Here is a 21,987-nt window from a genome sequence, read left to right as displayed (position 1 = left end):
ATTTGGTCCTGGGCTTTTTGTTTGTTAGAAGATTTTTAATCACAGTTTCAATTTCAATGCTTGTGACTGGTCTGTTTATATTTTCTATTTCTTCCTGGTTCAGTCTCGGAAGCTTGTGCTTTTCTAAGAATTTGTCCATTTCTTCTAGGTTGTCTGCTTTATGGGCATATAGTTGTTTGTAGTAATCTCTCATGATCCTTTGTATTTCTGCAGCGTCAGTTGTTACTTCTCCTTTTTCTTTTCTAATTCTGTTGATTTGAGTCTTCTCTCTTTTTTTCTTGATGAGTCTGGCTACTGGTTTCAATTCTGTTTATCTTCTCAAAGAACCGGCTTTTAGTTTTATTGATCCTTGCTATTGTTTCCTTCATATTTTTCATTTATTTCTGACCTGATCTTTATGATTTCTTTCCTTCTGCTACCTTTAGGGTTTTTTTGTTCTTCTTTCTCTAATTGCTTTAGGTGTAAGGTTAGGTAGTTTATTTGAGATGTTTCTTTTTTCTTGAGGTAGGATTGTATCGCTGTAAACTTCCCTCTTAGAACCGCTTTTGCTGCATCCCATAGGTTTTGGGTCGTCGTGTTTTCATTGTCATTTGTTTCTAGGTATTTTTTGATTTCCTCTTTGATTTCTTCCATGATCTCTTGGTTATTTAGTAGTGTATTGTTTAGTCTCCATGTGTTTGTATTTTTTACAGTTTTTTCCCTGTGATTGATATCTAGTCTCATAGCGTTGTGGTCGGAAAAGATACTTGATACAATTTCAATTTTCTTAAATTTACCAAGGCTTGATTTGTGACCCAAGATACGATCTATCCTGGAGAGTGTTCCATGAGCACTTGAGAAGAAAGTGTGTTCTGTTTTTTTTGGATGGAATGTCCTATAAATATCAGTTAAGTCCCATCTTGTCTAATATGTCATTTAAAGCTTGTGTTTCCGTATTTATTTTCATTTTGGATGATCTGTCCATTGGTGAAAGTGCGGTATTAAAGTCCCCTACCCTTGTGTTACTGTCGATTTCCCCTTTTATGGCTGTTAGCATTTGCCTTATGTATGGAGGTGCTCTTATGTTGGGTGCATAAACATTTACAGTTGTTATATCTTCTTCTTGGATTGATCCCTTGATCATTATGTAGTGTCCTTCTTTGTCTCTTGTAATAGTCTTTATTTTAAAGTCTATTTTATCTGATATGAGAATTGCTACTCCAGCTTTCTTTTGATTTCCATTTGCATGGAATACCTTTTTCCATCCCTTCACTTTCAGTCTGTATGTGTCCCTAGGTCTGAAGTGGGTCTCTTGTAGACAGCATATATACAGGTCTTGTTTCTGTATCCATTCAGCCAGTCTGTGTCTTTTGGTTGGAGCATTTAATCCATTTACATTTAAGGTAATTATCGATATGTATGTTCCTATTACCATTTTCTCAATTGTTTTGGGTTTGTTTTTGTAGGTGTTTACCTTCTCTTGTGTTTCCTGCCTAGAGAAGTTCCTTTAGCATTTGTTGTAAAGCTGGTTTGGTGGTGCTGAATTCTCTTAACTTTTGCTTGTCTGTAAATGTTTTAATTTCTCCATCGAATCTGAATGAGGTCCTTGCTGGGTAGAGTAATCTTGGTTGTAGCTTTTTCCCTTTCATCGCTTTAAATAAGTCCTGCCACTCCTTTCTGGCTTGCAGAGTTTCTGCTGAAAGATCAGCTGTTAACCTTATGGGGATTCCCTTGTATGTTATTTGTTGCTTTTTCCTTGCTGCTTTTAATATTTTTTCTTTGTATTTAATTTTTGATAGTTTGATTAATATGTGTCTTGGTGTGTTTCTCCTTGGATTTATCCTGTATGGGACTCTCTGTGCTTCCTGGACTTCATTGACTGTTTCCTTTCCCATGTTAAGGAAGTTTTCAACTATAATGTCTTCAAATATTTTCTCAGTCCGTTTCTTTTTCTCTTCTTCTGGGACCCCTATAATTCAAATGTTGGTGCGTTTAATGTTGTTCCAGAGGTCTCTGAGATTGTCCTCAATTTTTTCATTCTTTTTTCTTTATTCTGCTCTGCTGTAGTTATTTCCACTATTTTATCTTCCAGGTCACTTATCTGTTTTTCTGCCTCAGTTATTCTGCTATTGATTGCTTCTAGAGAATTTTTAATTTCATTTATTGTGTCGTTCATCATTGTTTGTTTGCTCTTTAGTTCTTCTAGGTCCTTGGTAAACGTTTCTTATATTTTCTCCATTCTATTTCCAAGAATTTGGATCATCTTCACTATCATTACTCTGAATTCTTTTTCAGGTAGACTGCCTATTTCCTCTTCCTTTGTTTGGTCTGGTGGGTTTTTATCTTGCTCCTTCATCTGCTGCGTATTTCTCTGTCTTCTCATTTTGCTTAACTTGCTGTGCTTAGGGTCTCCTTTTTGCAGCCTGCAGGTTCATAGTTCCCGTTGTTTTTAGTGTCTGCCCCCAGTGGGTAAGGTTGGTTCAGGGTTGTGTAGGCTTCCTGGTGGAGGGGACTGGTGCCTATGTTCTGGTGGGTGGGGCTGGATCTTGACTTTCTGGTGGGCAGGGCTACGTCCAATGGTGTGTTTTGGGGTGTCTGTGAACTTAGTATCATTTTAGGCAGCCTCTCTGCTAATAGGTGGGTTGTATTCCTGTCTTGCTGGTTGTTCGGCATGGGGCGTCCAACACTGGAGCTTGCTGGCCGTTGGGTGGAGCTGGGTTTTAGTGTTGAGATGGAGATCTCTGGGAGAGCTCTCGCTGATTGATATTACATGGGGCCGGGAGGTCTCTGGTGGTCCAATGTCCTGAACTTGGCTCTCCCGCCTCAGAGGCTCAGGCCTGACACCAGACCAGAGCACCAAGAGTCTGTCAGCCACATGGCTCAGAAGAAAAGGGAGGGAAAAAAAGTAAGTAAATAAATGAATAAAATAATTAAAATTAAAAAAAATTATTAAAATAAAAAAGTAATAAAAAGAGAGCAACCAAACCAGTAAACAAATCCACCAATGATAACAAGCACTAAAAACTATACTAAGATAAACGTAAAAATCAGAAACAAGTCAGTCGTAGACAGCAAACCCCAAGTCTACAGTTGCTTCTAAAGTCCACCGCCTCAATTTTGGCTTGATTTGTTGTCTATTCAGGTATTCCACAGATGCAGGGTACCTCAGGTTGATTGTGGGGATTTAATCCGCTGCTCCTGAGGCTGCTGGGAGAGATTTCCCTTTCTCTTCGTTCTTCGCACAGCTCCTGGGGTTCAGCTTTGGTTTTGTCCTCACCTCTGCGTGTAGGTTGCCCTCAGCCTTCTGTTCCTACCCAGACAGGACGGGGTTAAAGCAGCAGCTGATTAGGGCGCTCTGGCTCATTCAAGCTAGGGGGTGGGAGGGGTATGGTAGTTAGAGTTGGAACGTGGGAGGAACCTGCAGCGGCAGAGGCTGGCGTGACACTGCAACAGCCTGAGGCGTGCTGTGTGTTCTCCCAGGGAAGTTGTCCCTGGATCGTGGGACCCCTGGCAGTGGCGGGCTGCAAAGGCTCCTGAGCGCGGGTGTGGATCGTGACCTGTGCTTGCACACAGGGTTCCTGGGGCTGCAGCAGCAGCATTAGTGTTTCACGCCCATCTCTGGGGTCTGAGCTGATAGCTGTGGCTCGCGCCTGTCTCTGGAGCTCGTTAAGGCAGTGCTCTGCCTTCTGTGGGCAGACAGGGAAGGATTCCCCTCTCCTCACACACCCTGAAACAATGGTCTCTTGCCTCTTAGGCAGGTACAGACTTTTTCCCGGACTCCCTCCTGGCTAGCTGTGGCACACTAGCCCCCTTCAGGCTGTGTTCACGCAGCCAGCCCCAGTCCTGTCTCTGGGATCTGACCTCCAAAGCCCGAGCCTCAGCTCCCAGCCCTGACCTGCCCCGGCAGGTGAGCACACAAGCCTCTCTGGCTGGTGAGTGCTGGTTGGCACCGATCTTCTCTGTGCGGGAATCTTTCCGCTTTGCCCTCTGCACCCCTGTTGCTGTGCTCTCCTCCGTGACTCTGAAGCTTCCCCCCTGCCCACCCCCCTCCCACCCCCATCTCTTCCAGTGAAGGGGCTTCCTAGTGTGTGGAAACTTTTCCTCCTTCACAGCTCCCTCCCAGAGGTGCAGGTCCCATCCCTATTCTTTTGTCTCTGTTTTTTCTTTTTTCTTTTACCCTTCCCAGGTACATGGGGAGTTTCTTGCGTTTTGGCAAGTCTGAGGTCTTCTGCTAGCATTCAGTTGGTGTTCTGTAGGAGTTGTTCCACCTGTAGATGTATTTTTGATGTATTTGGGGAGGAAGGTGATCTCCATGTCTTACTCCTCTGCCACCTTGAAGGTCCCAAAAGGTTGATTCTTAATCTACAGTGGAGGAAACATTCAAAATCAAGATTGTTTTACTTTTGAAATCTGTCAGTCTTTGCGTTTATATTTATTACTTTTTTCCAGATTCTTTTATCTGATTTTCCCACCTCCATCTTCCCCCTTTATATAATCCATCCAGCTTGTTATAAGATATATTAATTAAAACACAGTTTGATTATAGAACTGCTCACAAAGCCTTCTTTAATGTTTTCAAGTTCTTAACAGTATAAATTCCTTGCTAGTTTGTTTCTTATTTAGGTCCTGTATAATTAGGTTCTTAGTTCAAGTTCCTAAACTGCTGTTTCTTTCTTCAGCCCTATATGACTCTGTATTATGGCCCAACACAGCCTTTTTCCCATTTCAGTAGAGAGCTTCTGGACATCCTCATCTGCTTGCTGTAGCTCATCTGTTTTCTCTGCCTGGAATATTCTCTCTCCTGCTTTTTGTGTTTCAGAATTTTTCTTTAATAAAGTACAGCTTAAAAGCCCTTCATTCTTTCACTGAGTCTTTCCTGATAGCCTCAGCATGAAATGATTCTCCTTCTTCTTAATTTACCCTTAGCTCTTTTAAGACACAAACTACATCTTAAACTTGTTAAGGGAAGAATAAAAATATTTTTTTATGAAAGTGCCAATATATACATTCCCTGAATATGGTTTTAAAAGTATCAATAATTTTTTGGAAAAATGGTATAAATGTAGATTAGTTATGGCGTAATAAATACTAATATAATTTAAATGAGGGAAAATTCAGTCTTTTTCAAGAGATATATTTGATTTAAAAATTTTAATAAAACAAAGTTACATGTATACTCTTTTGAAATTTCTTACATTTGTGTTTGTTTTATGTCTAAATATTTTTCCCCATTGCTTTCTGGAGTAAAATCTGACCTTGTTTATGAAAAAGAAAAGTTTAGATACAGTGCTAACAAAATAGCCTTTTAGTTATAAAATGCGTTGTGGTGGAACAGACTAGAGTTCAGTTTTGTTATCCATGTTGTCCACTTGATTTCAGACTTAGGAAATACTTGAACTGGAATGTTAATTTGTAAAGTGTGACATTTAAAAAAATCTGATTTCTTAACTTTTTTGGTGTGTGTAGAACATTTTATATGAAATAAATTTGTAATGTTGGATAATAATTATATATTAATAATCTGTTTATAGAACCTGCCTTCTGGATCATCACGTGTTGGAGCCATTAAACTTACCTACATTTCAAAGGTAGTCTCTCTGTATTGTCTTACATTCATGCATGAATTAAAATCCCTTAGAATGAGAGTGTGAATAAAAGGAGCCATCTCCTCGCTTTGCCATTTAAGATGATGTTCTGGTTCATATTACATTGAAAACAGTACCTGATTACTATGTTTAGGAAGTTCTTTGATAAAATTAGGAAGAATATGGAGTTAAATTACAGGATGTGGCAAATTGAAAAGTTAACATTAACTTTTATGATCAGGTATATGAACGTCAGAAGGGGAGATTCATCTGTTCCCAATTAGGTTCTGTCTTTGGGAAATCTGGAGAAGATTTTTCTAAGTCTGTATTTATTTATTTAAACTGTAATTTTTAATCTCATTACCTTTGTTTGTTCCTTTATGTTTTACTTTGAGGAAAATATGAACCATCTTCATGATAAAAGATGGGTTTTTTTCCCTCATTTGACTTTGTCTCTACTAACTTGTTTTCTTGTTTGTTGATTTTTCTGGAATTTTTGCAGTACTGTTTTTCTTTTCTTTTCAGAAATTTAGATTTGGTATTAGGTAGTTTTTTCCCTCTTATTGTCTTTTCTTAGTGTTTTGGGAACTGAGATAGAGAGATGCTGAGGAACTAGTTTTGTTTTACACAAAGTAATAAGCTTGATGATGACTTAAGATGAGATATGAAAAGTAGCAACTCAGTATGATTAATATGCATATACATACTATTATGCATACACTGAGATTTGTTAGCAAAGGTCTTCAACAGAAGAACAATTTACAAGTGTGCCTCTATTGAAAAGAAAGATATTTTGATTAAAAAAAGCTGTTATCAGCATCATAATAGAGCTATTCATTCTCATTGACCAAAAAAATTACATATTTAAAGGGAACCATTTTATGTTAAAGCCATATTATGTAAATTTGCAAAAGACAAATATTGTTGAAGTATATCTCAAGTGTTCCTGTAAATTTAAGACATTTAGTAATACTTCAGGGTATCTTACAGCTTAAATTCTATAGAGACTATCATTAGGAAGCAAGTGTAGAATTACATTGTAGAATAAATTGTAGATAATTCCGGCCCCCACCTCCCCTTTACTTGATTGCCTACAGTAAAGGTATACTACAATGTAAATATGCTGCCAGGGACCTTTGACTCTTAATGAAGTGATGTGGAAAGGCCTGTTTTCTTGGAATAGGCATTTGAGGTAGAAATTGCCCATGTGCCTGTATCTTTTCAATTGCTTGTTGCCTGGTCTTTTTAAAAATTAAAGTATTAACTCAGCAAAGCAGGCAGACTGACTGGCCAGCTGCATTCCCCTCCTCCATTGCTTCCTTTTTAAAATATAACCTTCCCTGTGTAGTTCTGTTAGGTTTCATCTCTGTCCCACAGCTTACTGAAGTTTGAATTGTACACCTTGTACTCTACTTAGACATGCCACTTTTTCCCCAGAATTAATTCCTGGAACAAGTTTCATTGTGACTCACTGCTCAATTTGTACTTGAGATCAGTCAGGAACCCCAGACTTAGAATTCCTTCTGAAGGTACAGAACAGATGCTACAGTTGTAAGTTCTAACACTGGGCAACAGCATGGCAACAGTCATGAATGGGCTTCCATGTGAGCTACTTTATTTAAAGGGCTAGCAGCAACCAGGTGCAACTAGTTGCTTCACCTTCTAAACGGGACCATGTGCCACTTTTAGTAAAGGAGGGGCCCATTATTATCCTAGGGTATTTTAATGTACAAGTGGGAATCCAGTGCCATTTTGATTTCCTCATTGCAGGTTAATGCCTTCTGGATTTTTGGACTTTATTAAATATACAATCTCCCCCTTACCCACCACCATTTCCTCATGCAGTTCACAGCTAATTTAGAAATATGCAATTTGGCAAGAATTCATAGTTTCTGTGGAGTATTCATTGAGGGTATTTTGAAAACTACATTAAACCAAAAATATGTGTATGTGTGACATAAAACTTAATGGTTTATTTTCAATTTCTTTGCACTTCCTTTGAAGAAAAAACAATTTTGTTCAAAGAGAGCATGGAAGTATCATTTGTTTTAAACATCTTAAAGTTGGGACCCATATTCTAAATTTAATTTACAGTTCTTTTTCAGTTGCCTTAAAGTTTAATTTTAGATCTGTGTGCTAAATGTGTATGATTACTGGGAAATCATACATGTGGAATTCACATAGTGTTTAAGATTGGTTATAGTAGCACATGAAGAAGTGAGTGATTCATCTCTCTTTCTTGTTAGGTTAGCGATGCAACTAAGCTAAGGCCAAAGGCTGAGTTCTGTTTTGGTGAGTAGCCATATTTTATACGTTAGTTATTTTAAGTTAGACTAATATAATTTCATCATATTGTAAGAAAAAACAGTCACAGAAAACCACACAACACAATCCTATAGGGTAATGAATTATTCTAAGGCAAATTCCCTTGAAACTATCATCTGGTGAAGAAATAAAACTGCTCCCCAACCCCTGAAGCCTCTTTCCTGTGTCCCATCCCAGTCACAACCTCCTCCCACTCAGCCCATGTGTAATCATTATCTAGACATTTATAGTGATCACGTCCAGTGAGATTAATTTTAAACGCTCTACCCGATATTATTTGATATTCAATACTTAAATAACAGAAAGGATTTAGTTTGCAGCTTATGGGTAATGAGAAGTTTACAGTTTGGGAGCAAGGGTAGTTGAGGGTATTTGATTAAGTGCTCAGTGAACATTTAATGAATGTCTGGTATATGCACTGTGCTTGCCATGGGGCTATGAGAGTAATAAGAAGCAATTGCTGCCCTTAAGAATCTCACGGGCTGGCTGTCTCACAGACAGATACAGTACCAGGGAGTTATCGTTACATTTATCACAGGCGGTAGATAAAGCAATGTACAGTCTATTCAAGGAAGAGCTTCAGATCCTTTTTGGAGATCTTGGGAGTGAAGGGAGCCACACTGGATGAGACTAACCTGATCATCCTTTGTCACTGGGGAGAAAAGCTGGGAGGACAGAGGCGTGCAGGGGAGAAGAACAAGGTGTGAGCAGAGAACTGAACACTCAGTAAAGCTGGAGAGAATGGTGAGAGACTGAAAAGTAGAAAGAGAGGAGTCAGGGTGTAACGTGTTGACAAGCGATTTTTTTTTTTTTTTTTTTTGCGGTACGCAGGCCTCTCAGTGCTGTGGCCTCTCCCGTTGCGGAGTACAGGCTCCGGACGTGCAGGCTTAGCGGCCATGGCTCACGGGCCCAGCCGCTCCGCGGCATGTGGGATCTTCCCAGACCGGGGCACGAACCCGCGTCCCCTGCATCGGCAGGCGGACTCTCAACCACTGCGCCACGAGGGAAGCCCGACAAGCAATTTTTTTTTGTTTGTTTCTTTTATTTTCTGGAAAACGAGAGAAGAGAAATTAGAGAGCATCTAGAAAGTAGATATAGGGTGAAGGAAGTTTTTTTTTTTTTTTATGGATCGGAGAGCTTGATGCAAGTACATTAGTTAAGTGGCTTTTGAACTGCTGTTCCTAACATAGAGCCTGAATTAGGGGGAAAGAGGAGGTATGAAGAACATCAAAAGGAAAAGCACAAGGACTCGGTGACTGGATATGTGGGAGTTGAAGGGAAGAGAGAGGTGTCCAGTAGGTTTGCTTCAAGGAAAGAAATGAGGGATCCAGGAGAGCAGATTAGATAGGGTGAAATGTTCGGTAAGGAGTTTGAATGGTGGGGAAACATCCAAATGGAAATATTCTGGTGACAGTAATTGAGGACTGGATGGAGCTTGAAGATCAAGAATGGAAAACTTTAGAATCTGTTAAAATAGTGGGTGTACTTGAAGCTGGGAGGATCGATATGCTGTTAGAGCGTATGTTAGTGGACATTAGTGATGAAATTATTGATGTCAGTTTCCAGCTGACATCAATAGGGACTATTTTACATTAAGTAAAAAAGATACTTCTTGGGGTAGAATTGATGTTAAATTTCTTTGTTTTCTTTTGCTTGAAAAGAGCAGGTTTCTTCTGTAGGCAGTATGTTAGGGATAGCATCTGATGGCAATCATATATATCCAGTAAGGAAATGTGATATGAGCAAGATGTAGTATAGCTGTTCAGAGAATCCTCTATAATGCTTTTATTGCCACTAAGAAACTAATAAAAAGTCATGTATTTATTACAAATTTATAATTTTTGGTTGCCAAATAGGAAAATGCCTCAGAACCTTGTTGAATGGAAGCCTACTGGGGGCAAGTCAAGTGATAGAGAACTTTATATTTTAGAGTGTATCATGTGCATACTCTTGCCAGGTCTTTAATGTAAAATCTCAAACATACAGTTTGAAGGGCTAGCAATAGACAGTAAAAGATTTGCTGTTCAGTTACTGGGGTATTTAGAATGAGTGATTTTAGTTGAAATCAGAGATTAACAGTTATTTATTGGTCTGCCAACAGTTTATTGGTCCTTTACTATTAGAGGGAGTAAAGATTCATAAAATGTTTGCCTTCAGAGAGAGGCACTGGCTTCTAAAATGGAACTACAGCTTCCATTCAAAATGGCAACATAAAGACTTTCCTTCCCTGTTTCCTCTCAGATTGCCCCCAAACAGTGAGAACAAGAAACATCCAAACCATCTTTGCTGAAACTAGCAGATTTCTGTAATCCACAGTGTATAAAGATGGAAAGTGGATGGAGGAGGAATAAATGACTTGACAGAGTAGAAGAGACCAGTGGAAGGTAGCTATTTCCATGTCCTGCCCCCACGCCAGCTCTGGATAGACTAGGTGTTGGCTTTGGTCTGGGGAGGCAACAGGGAGGAGGGACCCAACACAGGGACTTTGTTTGCATGTCTACGTAGAAACAACCTCTAGTCCCTACCTCCATCTGGCTCCGGCAGGCAGCCACCCTTCCCCCATCCCAGCGAGGAATGGCATGCGTAGTATCTCCAGAAATAGAATCAGTGAGGCTGTGTGCGTGGGGACAGTAGTCTCAGAGAAGTGGGGGGATGAGGCATGAAACAGAAAATGGGAGGATTAAATGAAAACGTCTGCACGCTGAATGCAACTGTTTCCCGTGTCCAGGCCCAGAGCACCAGGCAGCCAGGTGGAGGTGGGGCAAGAATCTGAACACCCCAGAGAAGAGAGCCATAGGTACTGACAGCTGGGCATTTCTACCAGAGGAGATTGCTGTACAGCAAAGCCCACCAGTCAGAAACCCTACATATATTCAAGAGAGCTTCCAATCCGTTTTTTGTTACCTTGTTTTTAAATATGGTACCAAAATGCAATCCTGGTCTTGGCCAGTCCAGGATTGCATGACATTTGAGAAGAAAGAACTGTCACATAGGAAAAAGAACATGAGACAATGCAAAACTCCAAAGAAGAAGTCAAAGAAAGCTAAAAATAAAACAAAGATAGATAGTAGGAGAGAAATAAGAAAATTAAATTAGAGTTTCCATTAAGAAAGCCAGCGTCTGACTAATAGAGAAGGAAAGGCTAGAGAAAGAGTAGAGATAGAGAAAACGGGAGAAAATTGGCAAAGAAGTATAATAAAATGTCTCATAACCGTTTGAGCCGTAACCAGTTGATCCTGGGGTGTGAAATGATTTTTGTTTGGAGTCAAGCTAATGTTTATGCTTCAGGTTTTATCCATTTGGTACATTCACTTTGATGGTAAAGACTTGAAATGAAATAAGGGAGTACTTAAGTGAAAAGATAGTAAGCACACAAGCCTCTGCTATGCATTCATTATATACAATGAAACCCTTGCTTTAAAAGCATGGGAAGTTACAGGTTTCATACAGTTTATTATTATTATTATTATTAAAAGTTTTTTCCTTCCTTTCCCTGTCCACTGTTCCCCCAGCATTGCTAATATAAGTTTTTAGTAATTTGCTTTACATTTTCCACAATACTTCTTTACTTGGAAACCTCCAAGTGATGATGATGGTGATGATGATGATGATGAAGGTGATGAAGATGGTGAACAAGAATATCTGTTCTATCCCAGGCACTGTGCTAGTTTCTTTACACAGATCACCTCCACCCCCCAAGGCAGGGATGGGTGGCATTCCACTTCATAGATGAGGAAAACAAGAGCCAGAGATTAAATACATTTCATAAGATGGTATTGCTAGTAAGTGCATGAGCTAGTCAGGTCTGCCAGCTCCAGGCTCTGATTCTCCCTCCTGTCGTATCGCTGTGCCTCTTCCTGCCATTAAATAATGCTTAAAGCACATGATTTTTTATTCAGACTGCAAAGTGTGCTGAGAGTCTTTTTAGAGGTGTATTTGCCTCTCTTCTTTCCCTTCAAAGAGATCCTTATATAAATGTTATTTATTCAAAAATATGTGTATTAAGAGCTTTATAGCAGGTGTAGTGTATTACCAAGAGCTTAGATTTTTAAACTCTTGAGATGTTTTAGGTAGCTGCCCAAAACAACATTGAGGAGGAAAATAGCTATTATGAGGAGAGCTCAGCTTTAGCCGGAGCTGGAAAAAGATTATGAAAGGATGCTTTACTGATTGTTAGAAATTAAAAACAGAAGCTATATATTGACATATATAATAGCCTAGTGAGTTACTAATTTATCTTAATTTATATTTATGGCATTTATAATTTCTCCAATCTCTAGTAAGGTATAAAAGAACAGATTTATAGTGTGTTAAATTTCTTTAGGTCCAAACTAATTGTTTTATAGCACTTCACAAGATAAGACTCTCATATCAATACAAGGAAGCTCTTGTTTAGTGTCTTGGTCTCAGTCTCAATTTCATAATCTTGTGTATTTGAGAAATAAGCTTTTTTCCCTTGAGGGTTTTCATTACCCGCTTCCCTTAGTCACATTCAACTGTTAGTATACCATTTAAAATTTTGATGGAGACTTTTGGAAGTTATTTGTATATTTACCAAAAAAAAAAAATTGCAGCACTGTAGCTATTCAGATGCCTTATCTCCTAGAATAATGTTTGTTTTTAAAAATAAATCGTGTGATGTATAATTAATAAGCTTTAATTTGAACATTGACTAGTAGTTTATCAACAACTATATGCAGGTGTGCTTTGCTTTATAGAAGTCGGTAGTCACTAAAGGGGTATATGTAAATTAAATTGCATAAAAAGTTCCAAATGTATTAAGATTATAAACATAAAGAAAATGCATAAGTGCTGGAAAAATAAAGCTGTTTATTTTTATAATCTTGAGTTGGAGAGACTTTCTTAATATGATGTGAAAGCTAGAATCATAATCATTAAAGGAAAAGAAGAAGATTGATGGACTGGTTCTGATTGATCAGAGATACCATGAACTAAGTGAAAAGACAGATGATAGACGGGGAAAAGTACTTGAGATAAAACAAAGGATTAATACAAAAGTGCTTATAAATCAGTAAAAAATAAATCAACAACTCGGTAGAAATATGGGTAAAGAAAATAAACAGCTCACAAAACAGATGCGGGTGGCCAATAAACATATAAAGCTAATTTGTCTCAGTAATCAAAGAAATTCATATTTAAACAAGGTATAATTTTTCACCAGTTAGGTTGACAGAGAGTCAGGAAAACACACCACACTTGGCATTTCAAACCGAGGGCATTTGTTACAGGGAATTGGATAACCAGATGTTGAAAGGCTGAAGGAGCACAAAGGGATTGCTGAAGTAACCCACAAATTAGAACCTGCATGAAGCAGCTACCATCCCCAGGGCTGGAGAGAAGAAAGGGAGGAGATGGTCTTACCAGAACCTAGGACTCTCTGAGGGGACTGCAAGGCTGATGGAGGGAGGGAGCAGCAGAAGAGCCTGGAGCAGTGGCCGTTGTGTGTTGGCTGCTGCTGGAGGGAGACCAGCAAGAGCAGGACTCTGCATGGGAGTCCCTTCCGCCACCTCCCTCCCACCTTCCAGGCTCCCGCCAGGAGCTCCCATCGGCAGAACGTGGCCCGTGCTGGCAAGGAAGTCTAGGAAATAATGTCACAGAGCCTTGGGGCTGAAAACAAGAGGTACTGGTGAGGACTATTAGACAAGATAGGCTTTTGGATACACTACTGGTAGGAGTGTAAATGAATTCAGCCTTTGGAGAAGACAGTTTACTAATATCTATAAAAATGTTAAATGTGAATTTTCTTTGACCCAGTAAGCCTATGTTAAGAAATTTATCCTATGCTAGTGCTATCCCAAGTGTGGAGAAGTATACATATATGTTTCATTGGGATATTTTATATAGTTTCAAAAATCAGAAATAGCCTAAATGTCCATCGACAGAGGATTGGCTAAATAAACTGTGGTATTTTTACATTCGCTGAAAAACGTGGCCATTAAAAATGAGAGTTTTACCTATGTTATTGAGTGATAAAAGAAGTATCATATATGGTCTAACATTTTGTCAGATTCGAGAGAGTCACAATACTGAAGCTTGCAAGGTTTTTCAGCTGCTGCAGACATAAATTTAGAGGTAACAAGTGCAAAATTTCATATGTTGTAGTTTGTTTTGTCTCTCAACAGTTATGAATGCAGGGATGAGGAAATATTTCCTACAAGCCAATGATCAGCAGGACCTAGTAGAATGGGTAAATGTGTTGAACAAAGCTATAAAAATTACAGTAAGTATTTGTACTTTTTGTGTGAAAAAATTTTAATGTGTGGATGTGATCTTTACAGTTTGTAACGATACTTACTGAGTGTCTTCAGCTTACCAACAGTTTGTCCCAGAGTTACTCAAAGTTTGTTTAAAACACAGGTTATAATGTGAATGAATTTTCTTGTACATGGTAACTTGGCCCCTAAAATCAGCCCATAGATGCCTTTTTAACCCATTGTGTACCTAATAAGGGTCTATATTACTGTAGATTTTTTTAAAAAAATTATTTATGATACTTTTTTTTTTAACTTTTTTAAAAAATTCATTTTTGGCTGCTTCGGGTCTTAGTTGCAGCATGCCGGATCTTCGTTTAGGCATGCGGGATCTTTCCTTGCAGCGCACGGGCTTCTCTCTAGTTGTGGCGTGAGGGTTCCAGAGCACGTGGGCTCTGTAGTTTGCGGCATGCAGGCTCTCTGGTTGAGGCGCGCAAGTTCAGTAGTTGTGGCGCTTGGACTTAGTTAACCCGCGTCATGTGGGACCTTAGTTCCCCGACCAGGGATCGAACCTGTGTCCCCTGCATTGGAAGGCAGATTCTTTACCACTGGACCACCAGGGAAGTCCCTTACTGTAGATTTTAACCACTGTTTACAGTAGTGTTTCTAGGGGAAAATGCATGTAGAGTTTTACCTTGAGGATATGTTTTTACCCCCAGGGAAGATAAAGAGACTTCCTGCCACCTACCCAGGGAACAGGAGTGGCATTCCGTCTCTCCTCTAAGCCGTGACTGGGACTGGCGTTAGGTAGGTAGGAGTTGAAGATAGGAGTGGGACAAGGCAGACAAAGGGCTTAGAAATGACATATGGGGATAGGATAGGGACTGATCGGAAGAGCTGTGGCAACCAGAGGGTCCTGCCCGCGTGGTCCTTGAGGGGTTTGTCTCAGGCATCGCTTCTTTCCCTCCAGTTCCCGGGCACTTTCCTCCTATGCTGTAGCTTCCTGCTTCCAACCTGGGCTTCTCTTCTTGGTTTTCTGATGAAATCAATATGTTTTGATTATTTATAGTGTGCCAGGCCTTGCACTAAAGGTTCTACATAAAGTATCTGGAAAAGTGAGACTTAGAAGGATTGAGTAACTTTTATGGGTTAAATGGCTGGTAAGTTGTGGAGCCATGAGCCACCCCATCTGCTTGAGTCTGGAACCTAACCCTGAAGTGCAGCACCTCACTGCTTCCTGAAAAAAAGAGCCTCCTTCCTTACTCTTTGACCCTGAAGCAGAAAACAAACTTCGGGGAGAGTTTACTACTGCTGCTGATGAGCAAGTAGGCAGGAACTGTTCCCTGATGAAGCCTCTCCTTCCCTTTCTCCTCTTTACACACTAGTGGAGAAAACACACACAGCAGGCCCGCATGGGAAGTGTGGGCAAGGAGGTCCTGTGTGAGATTTGTGTAAATTGAAGTGTATTTTTACTAAAATGAGGTTATTTACTGACCCTAAATGACTTACTCTTTAAAAACATATGCCCTGACAGCATATGTTCGTTTCCATTTAAATAAGTGATTCCGTATTTATATCACAACACAATAAAGAGTTAATATAATTAAAGCTGTTCTCAGAGTTAAGTCGATTTTTTATCTTGCACCAGAACAGCTTGTTACCACATGACAGAAAACAGCCAGCGCACTGCATCTGATCTGTACGTGGAGCAGCAGTTATTTTAGGTTTGTGCAGTTTCAGGAAAGCAATTTTAAACTGATTCAGAAGTTCATTTTCTTAAAAGGTTGTAACTGATTGTTTTTGACTCTTAATAAATAAATATTCCCTATTTGGAAAATTTCTTTAGAACGACAACATGTAGTAACTTTACTGAATTAATCTATTTTTTTTACATTTGCAGTGATAAGCAGCACTGGTTTCTTAGAGCTTTAAGAGAAAAAGTAGTGAATGGTCTCAGGCTTTTTACCATTTGGGAGATTCTTGAATTGCTATATCTAATTTATTAATGGTATGAAACCATCTTATACAAGTGACACTTTAAGCTTATTCAAATGCAAGAGAAACTGATTAGGAATTGGGTAATGTTTCAAAGTATGTGGACTTTTAAATAGCTTTTGTGGTCTTGCAGCTGTTACATGTTGAAATTTTTATAGTTTTTAAGATAAATCTGTTGATATTTGTGTTTTTATAATTCACATTTAGAGAATATATATTTAAGATATAGAAATCCGTAGCCAGTCAACAAAGTGATTATAACTATATTAAAGTGAGTATAGAATTGATAGCACTTACTAAAAATCAGTTTTATATAGATACACATTAACTCATAGAATAGCAATGAAAGAATTTCCCATGCTTTAATAAGATATATTTTTAACTTTATTCTTTAAAAAATCTTACCAGTTTTAATTGCATATGCATTTTACACATTTCAGTGCAGAATCTTCAATTTGTCATACTTTACTATGGAAATTGCTGGTGATTTACGTGTAGATTTCTTTGAATATTTCAAGTTTACATTTTAATATATGTGCAGTTTACCTTTCTGGGGAGTCACTCCAAATGACGTTTTGGTGAACCTATGTAATTTAGTAGTCTGCTGAGTACAATGTAATATGTAAACTTAAAAGTTTTGGAAATCCAAAATTAGATTTTGGAGGTATGTGGTTTCAGAATAGAGGTGATTAGAGGGCAGTGGGTAAGGGAATGGTGGTTATTTATCTACTTATTAATTATAGTACCATGCCATCTTAATGGACCATCATCCAACACCATAGTTTATGGCTTTCCTTACTTTCATGAAGTCTTTTTGAGTGTGTTTTGGTGGCTACCATTAAAAAATTTTCCCCCTATTTAAAAAAAAGAGAGGAAGAGCAATAGTAGAGGAACAACCCTGAAGGAAGTATTGACTAGAGTTTGGAAAATCAAAAAAAAATGTTTTTTAATAAATTTATTTATTTTATTTATTTATTTTTGGCTGTGTTGGGTCTTTGTTGCTGCGTGCGGGCTTTCTCTAGTTGCGGCGAGTGGGGGCTACTCTTTGTTGCGGTGCGCGGGCTCCTCATTGCGGTGGCTTCTCTTGTTGCAGAGCACGGGCTCTAGGCGCGCTGGCTTCAGTAGTTGTGGCTCGCGGGCTCAGTAGTTGTAGCTCATGGCTCTAGAGCACAGGCTCAGTAGCTGTGGCACACGGGCTTAATTGCTCCGGGGCATGTGGGATCTTCCTGGACCAGGGCTCGAACCCGTGACCCCTGCATTGGCAGGTGGATTCTTAACCACTGCACCACCAGGGAAGCCCTCAATATTAGATTTTAATCTAAAAATTAATGTTTTTAAATTATGGCCAAAATTCTAAACTTTTTTTTTTTTAATTGACAACTGGGAGTAGACAGAATAAGCTGAATACAGGACTTTAGTCCTAACAGAAGTGTGTGCCCCAAAGCCTGCAGGTCATGGGTAGAGCCCTCAGAAAGATCCTAACACCCAAGAGTTTGTTCTTGCATGCCTTAGGTTTCAGTCTTTAAGCCCTGCCATTATTCTCCATTTTGTTCATCTGTTCTCTAGTCATCTTTACCTTTTCGTTTTTCTACTATTAGAATTTCCTACTGTTAGGATCATGTGCAAATACTTGCCAAAAATACATTCAAATCTCTCACAAAACAACAGTCAGAACAATAAAGGATAGGGAAGCAAGGGAGAGGGGAAAAAGGCAATAGGCAATTAAACCAAGCATGTTCAATGTCTTTGACATTTGCCATCTGTCTAGGGAGGTCACTTTAAAAAAAAAAATGCAATTCTAAGTTAATTGTTGAACTGTAACATTGGAATTACGCTATACTTAGCATTTTATTTTATTATAAGGACAAATGAGAAGCAGTAGGTTTAACAGCATAGGGAAGGTTTTTTTTTTTTTTTTTTTTTGCGGTACGTGGGCCTCTCACTGTTGTGACCTCTCCCATTGCGGAGCACAGGCTCCGGACGCGCAGGCTCAGCGGCCATGGCTTACGGGCCCAGCCGCTCCGCGGCATGTGGGGTCTTCCCGGACCAGGGCACGAACCCATGTCCCCTGCATCAGCAGGCGGACTCTCAACCACTGCGCCACCAGGGAAGCCCAAGGATTTTTAATATACTGTCATTTCTAGAAGAAAAATGGAAAAACCAGTGTAAATTTTAGTATATTTTTAGGGTGATATTAAAGGTATTTTTTAGGATATTCTCATGTATGATTAAATCCTCAACTTCTTGAGAGGGAATAGCCACTTTTTATATGGGTCACCTTTTAACAGCACATTTCAGCTAATACATAAGTTGAATAGATAATTCTGTCTCTGGTTTCAAATTCTTTTAATGCCGTTTTCTGTTCTTAAGGATAACTTGGCCACATTGTCAAAATAATTGAAATACATGATGCTGTTCATTAGAAAACACTGGGACTTCCTTAGCAAATTGTTTCTGGGTGCAGTGAACTTTATAGCCCTTACATTCTTAAGTATTTTTGCAAATCTTGTCAAGTAAAATTCTGTCCATTATCATATTGCCTTTAAAAAGCACTCCAAAATGTGCAACCTCTTAGAAAAAAACTCTTAGAAGAATTCAGGCTTTCCCCTCCGGAATTCATTTCTCTTCTCTGCCTTTCTTGTTTCCTTCTTTCTTTTCTTTTTTTTTTAACTTAAAAAAAGTTTTTTTTATTTTTAAATTTTATTTATTTGTTTTTTATTTTTGGTTGCGTTGTGTCTTCATTGCTGCCCATGGGCTTTCTCTAGTTGCAGTGAGTGGGGGCTACTCTTAGTTGCGGTGCACAGGCTTCTCATTGTGGTGGCTTCTCTTGTTGCAGAGCATGGGCTCTAGGCGCGTAGGCTCAGTAGTTGTGGCACACAGGCTTAGTCACTCTGCAGCACGTGGGATCTTCCCGGACAAGGGCTCGAACCCATGTCCCCTGCATTGGCAGGCGGATTCTTAGCCCTGCGCCACGAGGGAAGCCCCCTTTCTTTTGTTTCTGCCCACGACTGGTATTGTAGTTTAAATATGGAGAGAGGGTAGAGGGTTGGCCTAAGGCCTGGGGAGAGTCATTAGGGGAAGCATCTAAAGGGACAGGATCCCCTGTCCTCGGGATGTTGCAAAATCTTGGGCAGGAATGGAGGAAAGGGAAAGGTAACAGCACAGAGAGGTAATACAATGTCAAGTGCTCTGATAAACTAGGGATGCAGTATAGCGGTTAAGTGTGGAAGAGAGTTACACGAACTTAGCTAGAAAGTGGAATAGCCAGGATCTAAACTTATGTTCCTGGGACTTCCCTGGTGACACAGTGGATGACACTCTGTGCTCCCAATGCAGGGGGCGTGGGTTTGATCCCTGGTCAGGGAACTAGATTCCCACATGCATGCCGAAAATAAGAGTTTGCATGCCACAACGAAGGAGCCTGTGTGCTGCAGCTAAGGAGCCCATGTCCTGCAGCTAAGCAGCCGGCAAGCCGCAAAGGAGCCCACCTGCTGCAGCCAAGAACCAGCGCAACCAAATTAATTAATTAAAAAAAAAACTTATGTTCCCTAATGCCCCTGAGCCTGTTTTCTTACGGCTACGGTGGCGATGCTCCCCCTATGCATAGGGTTGACAGGAGGGTTAAATGGGAAAATATATGAAATAGTACCTGCCCAAGTAAGCACTCAGTAAATGATGGCTGTGTCATAAAGTAATACTGTAAAAGAAAAATTAGTATGAGAACTTAAAGGGGTATTTGCATATACTAAAAATAATTTTTATATATGCCAATTATATATAAATTGATGATCAGTTGGAAATTCTGTGATAAAGAGGGTCTCATATATAATGCTTGTTGCAAAATGATTCATTGACTTACTATTTTAGGTACCAAAGCAGTCAGACTCACAACCTCATTCTGATAACCCAAGTCGCCAAGGTGAATGTGGGAAGAAGCAAGTGTCTTACAGAACTGACATTGTTGGTGGTGTGCCCATCATTACCCCAACTCAGGTAATAAATTAATTCTTCTATTGTGTGATGGTTTAACTACTGCATGTTGATTTTTGTATTGCTATCAAAAGTCAAGCAGTACATCTTTACTGAATTAATGCAATAATTAATACAAAAATTTTATATTTATTTCTTATTTCAGAAGTATATTTTTATTGTAAAATATCTGGAAAGCATAGATAAACAACATTTAACACTTTTCATGTTTTCTTCTGAGCCTTTCTTTGTACTTTTGCCCCTAGAAATGGGGATACTTTGTAAACAGCTTTTTTCACTTACATCTCAAACATTTTCCAAGTCATCAAAAATTATTTCATGTCATTTTTCATGACTGTGTAGTAGTTTTGCCATGAATTTACTATAAATTACAAACCCTCTGTTGTTGGACAGTTCTTTTTCCTTCTCTTTCCTTTTTTCTTTTACAAACAATGTAAGTGTTGTAGGAAGGGGAACCCCTTCCAGGGCCCAAGAGTAGGCTCTTGTCTGACACCCGGCAATGAATTGTCTGAGGAGACACACGTGCTGACAAAGCAAGAAACTTTACTGGGAAGGGGCGCCCAGGCGGAGAGTGGCAGGGTAAGGGAACCCAGGAGGACTGCTCTGCACGTGGCTCACAGTCTCAGGGTTTATGGTGATGGGGTTAGTTTCGGGGTGGTCTCTGGACAATCACTCTGACTCAGGGTTCTTCCTGGTGGCGCGTGCATCGCTCAGCCAAGATGAATTCCAGTGAGAAGGATTCTGGGAGGTTGGTAGGGTATACGGACTGGCTTCTCCTCTGTCCTTTTGACATTTCCCGAATTCTTCTGGTTGGTGGTAGCTTGTTAGTTCTATGTTCCATACCAGGACCTCCTGTTGTAAGAACTCACGCAAGTGGTTACTATCGTGCCTGGCCAGAGTGGGCGGTTTTGGTCAGTGGCTCCCCTAACAGAAGTAGGAAAAACCCGCTCTTCCTCCTGTGTTTCTCCTGTACTCTCACACTGCTACACTCACAACGCTTCTGACACGAAATGAGTGGGTTTTTTCCCCTACACAAGCAATGCTGTGACACCAGCTGGGTGTCCGACAATTTATCTCAATTCTGACACTGCCTATCTGGATTCCACAGGTGAAGGGCTCAGTCCCACAGGACTGCCCCTCCACCCCCTTCAGATGTCAGTCGTAAGTCCACGTTGTTACCTGTGCTTCTGACTGATGGGCTATAAATTCGAGGTTCCTGTGGCCCCCTTATTGGGTTCAATTAGTTTGCTAAAGCAGCTCACAGAACTTAGGAAAACAGTTTAATTACTGTATACCTGTTTATTGTAAAAGGATATGATAAAGGATACAGATGAACATTCAGATAGAAGAGGTGTGTAGGGGAAGGTATGTGGGAAGGGGTGTGGAGCTTCCATGCCTTCTCTGGGTGCACCATTCTCCCAGTACCTCCGTTAATTCACTAACGCAGAAGCTTTCTGAATTCCATATTGTAGGGATTTTTATGGAGGCGTCATCACGTAGGCATGATTGATCATCCACTCTGTTTCCAGCCCTCTCCCCTCTCTAGAGAGTAGGGAATGGGGCTGAAAATTCCAAGCCTTTAATCATGACTTGGTCTTTCTGGTGACTGTCCCCCATTCAGGAGTCCACCAAGAGTCACCTTATTAGAACAAAAGACATGCTGTCACCCAGGAAATTCCAAGGAATTTATGAACTCTTTGTCAGGAAGCAGGGTCAAAGACCAAATATTAGCACAAAAGATGCTTCCAGTGCTCTTATCACTTAGGAAATTACAAGGGTTTTAGGAGCCCTGTGCCAGGAAGTATGGGGCAGGTGGGGGCAATGAGATATTTTCCATTATCTCGTAAATGCTTTGATGAACATGCTTGTAGCATAAACTTTAGAGCCATAGATAATATGTT

General features: G+C 39.8%; 1 protein-coding gene across 4 annotated transcripts in view; it reads left to right on the top strand.

The window, feature by feature from the left end:
- The window catches only part of PLEKHA1 (pleckstrin homology domain containing A1), a 59,140-nt gene that overhangs the window by 20,755 nt on the left and 16,398 nt on the right, over positions 1-21,987 (top strand). For all 4 annotated transcript variants that reach the window (XM_079900303.1, XM_079900305.1, XM_079900304.1 and 1 more), the window contains exons 3-6: positions 5,511-5,567; positions 7,811-7,856; positions 14,033-14,130; positions 19,964-20,089. In XM_079900303.1, the coding sequence (XP_079756429.1) occupies positions 5,511-5,567; positions 7,811-7,856; positions 14,033-14,130; positions 19,964-20,089 (327 nt within the window). The remainder of the gene's footprint in view (positions 1-5,510; positions 5,568-7,810; positions 7,857-14,032; positions 14,131-19,963; positions 20,090-21,987) is intronic.

Source organism: Stenella coeruleoalba (genome assembly GCF_951394435.1).
Source record: "Stenella coeruleoalba genome assembly, chromosome: 16".
Taxonomy (NCBI): domain Eukaryota; kingdom Metazoa; phylum Chordata; class Mammalia; order Artiodactyla; family Delphinidae; genus Stenella; species Stenella coeruleoalba.
This window is presented reverse-complemented; position numbering and strand designations above follow the sequence as displayed.